Raw genomic sequence first — 12,253 nt, 5'->3', positions numbered from 1 at the left:
ATACTCACTCTCTCTCTCAAATAAATAAATGAAATCTTTTTTATTTTTTTATTTTATTTATTTTTTATTTTTTTTTAAAGATTTTATTTATTTATTCAACAGAGATAGAGACAGCCAGCGAGAGAAGGAACACAGCAGGGGGAGTGGGAGATGAAGAAGCAGGCTCATAGCGGAGGAGCCTGATGTGGGGCTCGATCCCATAACGCTGGGATCACGCCCTGAGCCGAAGGCAGACGCTTAACCGCTGTGCCACCCAGGCGCCCCAAATGAAATCTTTTTTAAAAAAAGACTTGTATTTCCCTGATTGCTAGTGATGTTGAGCATAAAAAAAAAGACTTAAAAAATTAAGCCATTGAATTCAATAATACTTTCAAAGAATAATACACAATGACAGAGCAAGATTTTTTCTTGGAACGTGACATGGATTAGCATTACAAAACGTATAGGTATAATGCACCATATAAACAAATCACATCATGTCATCACAACCATGGCATCATCTAATATAGTGTAATAAAAACATATGATAAAGTCCAACCTATGTCTCTGATAAAACAAACAAATGACAAGAAAGGTAAGAAATGTTATATATTCATATACATAATAAAATATGCTGTATATATATAAAAGGTTATATATTTATATGTATTATAATATATAAACGTATTTAAGTGATAAAGAATATGAAGCCAATTGTCAACATATATTGAACAGTAGACTACTGACTGTTGAAGTTTCCATTAAATCAGAAATAAAACTGATAAATTTAACTGACTAAAAATAAAAGGAAAAATTGTATATGACTTAAAATGTTATAAATAAAATTAAAAAAGCAAACTGCGAAGTGGAAACAAATCTTGAGACTCATATGACAAGGAGTTTAATATCATTAATATCCAGAAACTTCCCCAAATAAAACTGGGCAAAGGAAGTAAAAAGTATGTTACCACAAGAGCAAAAACAGCAACAACAAGAACTATATTTATCTTCAACAGTAAATAAAGAAACCCCATTAAAACAAAAAGAGAAGTCGATACTGTATTTCACCTACTAAACATCAAAGAAAAAGAAGGGTATGCCCAGTATTGGTGAGAATATCACGAGCAGTCACTTCATATACTGTTATGGGAAGGGTAATTTGGTAACTTACCCAATAAATAAATAAATAAATAAATATGTAAATACACATATACATTTTTACATATATATACATATATATATACACACATACCTATATGTATCACAAAAACTCTTAAAATACATGTAAATTCCTTTTGACCCAATACATTTATTTCCAGGAATTTACTTAAACAGAAATGATTAAAGACACATTCAAAGATTTTGCTATTTACCAGTAAGTGTCTTTATTGATTTTGTTTGTAAGAGATGAAAACAAGCACAGTTAATAGAATGTGATAAAGCTATATGATAGAATCTTATGCAACCATTAAAAATTGCATAGTAGCAGAGTGTTTAACATGGAAAAATGTTCATGACGTAGTGATATATGAAAAACTGTGTGTTCAGAATGTCGATAAATATATATGCTGAATATATATAAATATGCATTGCATGTTAGGGAAGTTGTAAGATATAAGGAAAATATATATTGGTCTCTGCCCTTGGTTCCTGGCACAGAACTCCTGAAACCCTTATAATTTCCCTGGTGATAGGAGTGTCTTACATTCTAACGAGGTGACTGGATGGGCTGCTGGGTGGCTCCTGGATGAAGGCTAGTCATCAGAAAGATAAGGCCATTAGTAAAAGCTTGACCTTTTCAGCTCTGCCCCCGTTCTCTTGAGAAGGTAGAAGGGCTGAAAATGAAGTTTATGATTGATCACGTCTACATGATGAAGCCTCCTTAAAATCTCCAAAGAACAAGGTTTAGGGAGCTATCAGACAAAGGTGAACATATCCACATTAGGAGGGTGACGCACCCCAACTTCATGGGGACAGAAGCTGCTGTACTTGGGGCCTTCTCAGACATCACCCTCATCTGACTGTTCATCTGTATCCTTTATCACATCCTTGAATAAACTGGTAAACGTGAATAATGTTTCCCTGCATTCTGTGAGCCACACAATCAAACCTGAGGAGAGGGTCCTGGGAACACCTGATTTGTGGCCACGTTGGACAGAAATTGAAGATAACCTAGGGACCAACTACTTGGACCTGGCATCTAAAGTGCAATGGGAACAGTCTTGTGGGACTAAGCCCTTCGCTTGTGGACTCTGCCACTATCTCTAGATAGACGGTGTCAGATTTGACTTCAATTGTAGGACACCCAGGTGGTACCACGAAGACTTGCTTGATATGGGGAAAAAGCGCCACACATTTGGTGACCAGAAGTGTCAGAAGTGCAGTGTTTCATGTGAATAGTATAGGAGACTCCCAGAAAAGAACACACAAGAGAAGACTGAACTGACGTTTTCCCCTACAACCAGGACAAAGACTGAGATTTTTCATTTTAGAAAATATTCACAAAATATGATCAGTACGCAGTAAGCTTATAGATGAGTTTTTTTAATTCTCCATGTTCACTGGCATTTCCTAATATTCATTTCTACTATTTTCTAACCTCAGTGTACCTATAAAATATTTTGTAATTAAGGAAGTCATGTTAATAAAGATAAAAAGTCAAGGGAAATAAAAAGTTTGACAAAGTAATAATCGACTACATAAAACATTGTGCTTTTTGACACAGAAGCAATAATTCTGCTGTAAGTAAATCATAGTGAAGGTCAAAAATATTCCAACAAAATATTTGCTTGAAACCACTGTTTAAGAACTAGGGATGCAAAGTTTGGAGTCGAACATTGAAGACTTTAAATGTGATTTCATTAGACACAGAGTCTCTCAAGCTCACATGAACACTGGGCTTAATATGATTTAAGTATGACATAACAATCATTAGAATGCATATCAGTACTATACGATTATAGAAACTATAATCTTACCACAAAGTCATAGTTTGTTGAATACTGAAGGTGTTTTACAAGAAATTTACAAGATTCTTTTTTTTCAATTTCAATATGACTTCCTCCAGGTTTGACTTCTAGAATGTATTCGCCATTATCGGGGCCATTAAGGTTGGCAGGTTGTTGACAAGTCACAAGTATACTATTATCTGACTTCAGTGAAGCATGTAAGCCCGTGACTTTGCTTGGATCTATCAAAATGAAGAAAGATTTGTTACTTTAATCTCTTTGTAAATGCATATTTAAATCACTTGGCAATGTATGTGCACAATATAAATTATTTTAAGTGTTAATTTGGGGGTTATGGATGAGGAAGTTATAATAGTACCTCCATCAAAACGCTGTAACAAAACATCTAAAAATAAACCACTAGTCATTCAATGAATATTAGCATATATGTTGTACTTGAAGTCATGGGGGTTCATGTCATCCCCTAAGGGGAGTATATAGAATTAGAGAATAGAAGGAAAGAGAGGGAGGTGAAGGGGAGGGGAAGAAAGGTGCAGGGAGAAAAGAGAGGATGATATGGGGACCCTGAAGACCTACACACAGTCCAGAACCTCCGTTTTTTTTTCAGATTTTATTTTTAAGTAATCTCTACACCCAACACGGGACTCAAACTCACAACCCCAAAATCAAGAGTTGCACACTGTACTGACTGAGCCAGCCAGATAGCCCCAGCTTCTCCATTCTTGAGACGCTTCCATTAGCCTAGTGACCACCTACCTGGCTGCTTTCTTCAGGAGCAGCAACAAATTATCTTCTTTTTTTGTGACTTCACAGAAATTTAGGAAAGTAACACAACCATAAAGTTCAAGGATTGGACGTTTGAAACCAGAACCTAAATGACCTTAAATTTCACTAAGAGCATTCTGCATCCAGCCCTGAATGAGACAATTTTTCGTCATGAGTTAGGGTCTCTGGAGCTACAGATACTGCTTTACACAGGGGCGTTTCTTCCTTCCTGACTTAATGGAATTAACATTCACCTCAGAGACAGATCTAGCTTTAGATCTTGGAAACTGCGGACATCACACGGGTGGCAAGAGGCAAATGCCTTTGAAAGGAAACCTCAAATGGAAAATGTGCTATAAAATAAAATAGTAGGTAGTTCAGTGTAACGAAGAGAAGAAAATGCCAATAAAATGTTATGTCTTATAGGATGTTTTGTCAGGTAAGCAGAGGTTAGCAAGTGAATGCTTTGCTTTCAAAGTGAGACATTATTAGGTGGCTGATTGCAGTTAATATTTCTAGATAATAAAGAAACCAATAGATAATACATTTTTATCTAAGTTGATTAGGTACCTAAATTGTCTGAAATCTTAAAAATTGTACCAGTTAATATCCCCTCATGGTTCATTCTTACAATTCTATGATGATATATGAGGTATACAGAGAACCCAGGGTAACGGTTTTTAAATCACTGTATTTTAAATTATTATAAACCCTAGATGTTAACAAATGTGCCACATCAATGTGTTTTCCAAATGAAGCATAAAGGTGGATGGATTGTATACTCAAAAGTTCATACTTTGCTCCTTGCCATTCACAGAAAGAAGCATCAAAGCATAGAACTTACTTGTTGGATTTGTTTTACAGTCACGTCTCTCAACATTTCCGTTACGTTGCACTTTTCCAAGGGTGTAGGCCTTTAATGATACATAGTAACTTGTAAAAGGTGTCAAATTGGTCATTTTATATTGGGTTTTCTCACGCTCCAGATCTTCGCATTTATCATCTCGGGGAAAAAATGTAAACATGCACTAAGTCATTAAAAGTCAGGATTGCCACATCTTTAATTTGGTCTCTACGTTAAATCATTTTGAGCTAACTCCAAACTGAGAGATTGAGAAATACATAAATCCTTGGTGCTCAGAAGTACTGTATATACAATTATCAGCAAATGTATTGAACAAATTCATTTATAATAAATAAACTCAAATATTCAAAAATATCATTTCATATCATTGATATGGAACATAAAATATTTAATAAGTTCAAGTTCATTTGTGAAGGTGGTCTCTTTCCTTTCCGAGAACACACAGCCCACAGTGAATCTTATGAAAGTCTTGAGTTGTATTGTTTTAGAAAGACTATTTTTTAGTGAGCCTTTTTCTAATATGTAAACTTCACACTTTGAACATTGATATTAGCTACTGTTAGGGAGTTTAGGCACAGAATTCTTTTGATAACCAATAACTAGGTCCACTCTACTATCTTAATTTAAGCACTAAGTAATTCAGGAGGGCTGCCCAGTGAGGGAAAACTGCACAATGGCAGAAGAACCCTAGCTGCATGGGCAGAGGAGTGTGACCGAGTCCGTGTAAGGGATAAAAGAAAGCGTTACAAACGAAAGAAGGAGCATTCAGAATGTAGGGACAAGGCTGACTACGACATCAGATTCTGGTCGGGGAGGCATATGGGAGGTAGGACCTTGTTTAAATAGGTTTTGACATTCAAACAGAAAAGTTACGTTTTGTTAAATTGAAAATTCACTAGCCACTATTTTTAAGTAGCCCAGTGGCATCAATCAAGACGTATTAAAGGACAAGCACAATGTCATTAAAGGAAGATTAAAGTTGGCAGCATGGTGCTGTATAGCAGTCACAGTGATAATAGTAATAATAATGATGATGATGATAAAAATAATGAATCGATCACTCTATGTGCCAAACACGATTTTACATGGTGTGAATGAATTAATTAGCCGTCACCACAACCCCATAGGTTGGCTCTCTTAGTTTCATCCAATTTTACAGAGGAGAAAACTGAGACATAGAAACATTAAGCAATCAGTCCATGATCTCACAGGAAAGGAGGAACACAGCCAGGTGGGGACCCAGGCATTGAGGTTCCAGAGTCTATGCTCTCTTCTTCACCACTGTGCATAATTTCTTGTATCAGTTACTTACCCAAAATATGGAGATTATAGTAATATCTCGACCTTACCATGGAATGCTAAATAATAAGTAAGATAAAGTGTCTCTTCTAACTTGACTAAATGTCTGTTTCAGAAATCCCCAAAGCTAAAGTTAGTTGATTTATACCTGCCAGCTCAGTTCTACCCTGACCCCAGTGAGAACTCTCTTTGAGGGCAGAAAAGGTGTGAGCTCAAGAGAAGGGCAGAACTATACCAGCTAAAATCGAAGCATCAAGATGCTATTCTCAAGGTCACTCTGGCTTCCATTCAGTGACCTAATTTTGTATGTTTGCCTATGTAACCTCACACCCATTCTGTAACAAAATGATTGATCTATGTAGTTCTGTAAAGCTTTTATCTTAGCTAATTTGACAAAAGTCAAATTGTTGATTTAATTTTGAAGAATGTATTGTTCAAAATATACTGCTGTTTGGGGATTAAAGTTTTTAGTGCTTAGACAGGTGGTTCAGAATGTTCATTTCCAGTTCAAAGGGTTTCAATCTTTGGTTGAAATGCCAAAATACTTTATGTGAATATCTCTGCCTCCTCCATGGTGTTCGAACACTTTTTCTCAGGACTCTGACAGAAGTACAAACTGTATGGAGCACACTAAAGACTTATTTAACGTTGTGCTTGAAATGTGTCTTTTCTTAGAGCAACAAAGACATGTCTAACTTTCAAGTCACGCATTTTGCACTGGAGAGGGTTAGAGAGACACTGGTTTCGTTCCTTGTCACTTCTTTGCTTTTTGGTTTGTTTTTTTTTTTTTTTTAAATACCTCAGGAAATCCATTAACAACTTCCTAGACTACTCTAAAGTATCTTCTTGAACACTTATGCCAAATAGTATAAACCTGTTGATCCCCAATAAATTTTGCACTGGAAGGAAAAAAGAATTAGCTTTCTTCTTTCAAAAAAAAAAAGGTTATACACAAAATTTCCAGCAACATCACTGTGGTCTTGAAGAGTGCACACTGGTTTCAGTAACTTTTAATAATAGCACTTGGGTCGGAGGAGGTGCCTGGGTCTCAGGGTCCTGAGATTGGGCCTTGTGTCGGGCTCCTAGTTGAGCATGGAGTCTGCTTAAGATTCTCCCTCTCCCTCTCCTTTTGCCCCTCTCCCCTGCACATGTGCACACATTCTCTCTCTGTCTCTCCAAAAAATAGTATTTTGGATGCAACAAAGCATAGACAGATGTCTCTTCCCCATTATTGGGGGAACTTCTTGTCACTTGGCATCTTTAAGTAAAATAAAATAAAATACTGCAGTTCTCCAAAGTAGCTCGTGCTCAAAACACGAACAACACAGTAGCCAAAAGAGCACAGTTCAAGCTTCTGAATTTGAACATTAATCAGAAGTTCTGCGATCCTCAGTTGCACGATATGAACTATAGATACATTTATGTACCTCTTCTTTCAGAGTTATTATTGAAATGTTTAACAAAATCTTAAAATGTTATAAAAACACCCAACAAACAGAAGAAACTAAATAAATGTCACTTAATTTTCCTTCTCCTTCAATATCTAGCTTTCAGAGACCCTGAAATGATTGGATTATGAAATAAAGAAATCAGATGTAATATGCAATTAAAAGTAATATAAACTGCAATAGTTCTTCATAGACTTTATTCCCGTGGGTTTTTAATAGTGACATTATTTGGAATAATGAGAGAAGTTAAAAGAATCATTTTAACAATGTTAAAATCCTATCAACTCCCTGATAAAATGGAATAGGTACTCATGGCATATGTTTGAGATGAATAGAAGAAGAGCAGAACACCTTTCTGCTTAGGGCAGTTGATTTGGGGGGAAATAGGGGGAAATATGAAAGGTAAAATAGAAAGACACATGCAACCTGATTATCAGCCAGCTCACCCTTCTCTTCCCCCCAATCCCATCCAAGTGTTACATTTAGATAGCCATTAATTTGGATAGCACTAAATAAAAAGGAGCTGCACTAGTTGCAAACAAAATAAAACTAAAGCAAACAAAACTTGTCAGACTGCTAATAATCACAACCTCCTTAACCTGATTATTAAAATAGACATTTTTAAAAGCTGTACAGAGTACAAAGGAGCAGTAAACACTGCTCATAAATTTTCACCACATACTCTTCCATACAAAATACCCTGTAGTAGAAAGTATACAAAAGGAAGAATACAGTAAGGAATAGTGAGTGGAAGATTCAGAGAAGAGAAAAGAAAGCCAAGCAATGTGTTCGTACAGAATCCAAACCAAGGAAGTTTGTACAAGAGGGGCCCGAGGAAGCAGCAAGTATCTAATTGTCTTGCTGTTCTCTTCCTGTAGTTTCAATTTGTCCTTTCCCTTAGACCTAACTTTTGAAATTACCATAACATCAAATACATGGCATATATTTCTTTTCCACAGCCTTTGAATCCTCTCATGCTAATTTGAAAATGCACATGTATTTAACTTTGCTTTAGTAGTTTCATTATTAAGAGTCAAACAATCAGGAGGAACAATGTTATCAAAATACAAAATAACATGCTGAAAACAAGTGATTTCAGAATTTTAAATTTATGTCTGTTTCTTTCCTACCAAGCAAAGAGATGGAATTCTGTGCGATATTCAGCTCAGTCCTACTTTAAGCTACAAGTAAAAGATTGGCGAGTGGGCTCTCTTACATGCTGAATCGGCTTGGAGAGGATCCAGTGATGCTTACAGTTTTCTACAAGCATTTTGGATACTTTAAGCTATCCAGGAGGTGTTTTTTCTCTTTAATAGCCTCTCATTTGGAGGGCTCATGGCTGAGCTGGTCATAGCACATTTTTTGGACGTTTATTTCTGCAAAAGTTTAACCTAACTAGAACTATGTTCCAAGATTCCATCTGCTGTCAAACTGGCTTCCATGGATAAATAGGTACACGTTCATTTTTATTCACCTAATATTTTGTGTATATCACCTGCAGAAAGCCTTGGAAGGTATTTGTTTGTTTCTTTGTGGACCTGAATAATGAGTTTGAACCATGCAACTTGCATAGTATTTGGAAAACAATAATGAGTATTATCTTCCAGAGATTTCCTTTCTCCAGGCTTTGGAGTGCAAAGATTGGAACAAAGATCAAGAAAGACAAGCAAATATTGGGGATGTTCTAGGCTTCAGTCACGTCAGAGGCTGGAGAGCTCATGGTGAGTAGAAGCGGTTCTAAAATCAAGGCATGTAGGGTGCCTGTCACAGTCACTCTGTGGCTCACTAGCTCAATCTGCATTTCTAGTGCTTTCCACTAGAAATTTATCTTTCCTGATATGGAATTAAATCTTATACAAATTACCTTGAGTAATTCCATAACAAAGATGATACTTATGAAAAAAATCTTTAGGGTGTTTCCAGGTGAGCAGTATGTCATTTTCTTTTGTAACATTGCAGCTAAAATTCTGAGGTGAGCCTGGACCTATTAAAAGAATAAGAAAATAAAATATGAAAAACAAGACGTGGGAAAAAACATTCTTCATATTATAATTATGATTATCAATAACCACATTTTAACTATGAATTAATCATGAAATTAAAAGAAAGACATCTGGTCTTACTCAATTTGCTTTAGAGGTCACTTAACGAGGAAATGTCACTCTAAAGTGGAACCGTGGACCTGAAACAGTCCACTGACCTGAAGACATCTGAGAATATCCTCTTCCTCTCATATATACTACTGTTCAGCTATCTTGGGATTTCCAGATTTCACTGTGCCGAGAATCTGTCATTGGTAGTACTGATAAACATAACTGTCATTATTTGGAACCTTCCAGTAACTAGTCATCATAACTTGAGATGAAGAATGTAATAAATGCCTAAATCAATTTTATCAGGTATAATTTACATTAAGACACACTAATTTGAGGTAAGATGCATGACTTTTGACAAATATATGCATCTACATAACCACCACCACAGTCAAGACCTAGACTATCTCTATCATCCCCCAAAAGTTCTGTGCCACTTCCCAGTCAACTCAGCCCCCTTGCCCAATGCCAAACACCCTCTGAACTGCTTTCTGTTACTATAGATTAAATTCATTTTTTTTCGTCCATGTCACATAGATAAAATCAAATAGTAAGTACATTTTATGTCTAGTATTGGCACTCGATATAATGTTCCAGAGATTCATTCATCTTGTTGCATGTGTCAGTAGTTGGTTCTTTATTTTATTTTTTTTAAAAGATTTTATTTATTTATTCGACAGAGATAGAGACAGCCAGAGAGAGAGAATACAAGCAGGGGGAATGGGAGAGGAAGAAGCAGGCTCATAGCAGAAGAGCCTGATGTGGGGCTCGATCCCATATCGCCGGGATCACGCCCTGAGCCGAAGGCAGACGCTTAACCGCTGTGCCACCTAGGCACCCCAGTAGTTGGTTCTTTAATTTCACGAGTAGTATTCCATTGTAAGGATATATTCATTCAACTGTTGTTGGGACATTGGGGTTGTTTCCAGACTTTTGGCTACTACAAGTCAATCTGCTATGAATCTTTGTGTAGAAGTCTTTGTGTAGACATTTTTTTTTTTTCTCTTTGGCAAATACCTGGAGTAAAATTCTAAATTATTACCTTACGTTCTCCACCAATAGTATTGTCAGTCTTTTGAACGTTAGCCATTTTAGTGGGTGTGCATTGTCATCATCCTCTCATAGTCGTTTTAATTTGCATTTTCCAGATGACTAATGATATTGAGCATCTTTACACATGCTTATTTTCCATTTGCAAATCTTCTTTTGTGAAGCATATGAGCATTTTTAATTTGGTCAGTTGGTGTCTTATTTTGTGTTTGGAAGGGTTCCTTACATATTCTGGAGAAACTTCTTTTGTTGAAAAATTAATTGTGGATATTTTCCTATAATGTATGGCTTGATTGCTTTTTATTTCCTTAACGGCTTTATTTGAAGAGTAGAACGTTCAATTTTGATGAAGTCTAATTTGTAACATTTTTTCTTTATGATTCTTGCTTTTTGTGTCCTAAGAAATCTTTGCCTGCACCAAGTAGCAAAGATTTTTTTTCTAATGTCTTTGTCTAGAAATTTGATAGTTTTAACTTTAGTGTGTAGGTGTGCAACTCACTTTGAGTTAATTTTTGTGTTTGTTGAGAGGTAAAGACTGATATTCATTTTTTCTTCTATAGGGATACCTGGATCATTTGTTGAAAAATACTACCCATTCCCTCATATTTTTTATAAATAAAACATATTTTTTATTTATAAAAATTTTTCCTAATATTTCTATTTTGTTACATTGATTTATAAAGATTGCAATAGTTTTAGTACTTAATATTCAGAAAGTAGTAAATTTTTTAGGTATGCTGGGGACATAATTTTAATGTAGTTTTATTTTTCTTCTTGTGATTTTGTTTGGAAGGTTATCAGGAGGCAGACTTAGGCAGCTCCCTTGGTCCTTAGCTAACCCTGCCAAATTAAATTTAAAATCACTTCAGTATGGTCTGTCAAAAATTCTGTGATATTGTCATTAATAAACAAGTTCAGCAATGTGGCTGACTGCAAGATCAACACAGAAAATCAATTGTATGTCTATATACTAGTGATAAACAATCTGAAAATTAAATTAAGAAAATACTACCATATAAGCAGGAATAAATTTAAAACTAGAAATAAATTCAACCAAAGAAGTGCAAATTAATGGGAAGTCACCCCATATTCATGGGCTGGAAGACTAACATTGTTGAGATGGCATTACTCCCTAAATTGATTTATCTAGGTTTGATGCAACTCTTATCAGAATCCTAACTGCTTATTTTAAGAAATTAACAAGTTGATCCTAAATTCACATGTAATTTCATGGAAACTTGAATAGCCAAAACAGTTTTGAAGAACAAAGTTGAAGGAATCACACTTTCTGATTTCAAAACTTATATAAAGCAACAGTAATCAACAGTGCTACTAGCATTAAGAATAGATATGTAGATCAATGGAATAGAGCTTAGAGTACAGAAATAAGACCATCATTATGGTTGACTTTTGACAAGGGTGGCAAGAATATTCAATGTGGAAAAGATAGTCTTTTCAGCAAATGGTGCTAAGACAAGTGGATCGCCGTATCAAAAGTATGAAATTGAACTCTTACCTCACAGCATATACAAATATTAACTCAAAATGGATTAATAGTGTTACGTTTAGGAGATAAAACTATAAAACTGTTAGAAGAAAACATAGGAATAAATCTGCATGACTTTGGATTGGCCAGCGGGTTTTATAAGTGATACCAAAGCATAAGCAAAAGAGTAAAAATTTGTAAGTTTGACTTCATCAAAATTAAAATCTTATACATTTCAAAAGTTATCAACAAAGCAAAATGACAATCCACAGAATGGAAAAAGATATTTGCAAATCATA

General features: G+C 35.4%; 1 protein-coding gene across 8 annotated transcripts in view; it reads right to left on the bottom strand.

The window, feature by feature from the left end:
• Positions 1-12,253, bottom strand: part of PTPRC (protein tyrosine phosphatase receptor type C) — a 138,263-nt gene that overhangs the window by 31,814 nt on the left and 94,196 nt on the right. For all 8 annotated transcript variants that reach the window (XM_040636416.1, XM_040636417.1, XM_040636415.1 and 5 more), the window contains 3 exons: positions 9,190-9,309; positions 4,558-4,716; positions 2,958-3,169 (listed from right to left, as the gene is read on the bottom strand). In XM_040636416.1, coding sequence (XP_040492350.1) covers positions 2,958-3,169; positions 4,558-4,716; positions 9,190-9,309 — 491 coding nt within the window. The remainder of the gene's footprint in view (positions 1-2,957; positions 3,170-4,557; positions 4,717-9,189; positions 9,310-12,253) is intronic.

The sequence above is a fragment of the Ursus maritimus genome, unplaced genomic scaffold (genome assembly GCF_017311325.1).
Source record: "Ursus maritimus isolate PB19 unplaced genomic scaffold, ASM1731132v1 scaffold_2, whole genome shotgun sequence".
Taxonomy (NCBI): Eukaryota; Metazoa; Chordata; class Mammalia; order Carnivora; family Ursidae; genus Ursus; species Ursus maritimus.
Note: the sequence above shows the minus strand (reverse complement) of the source record. Positions and strands in the feature narration are given on the sequence as shown.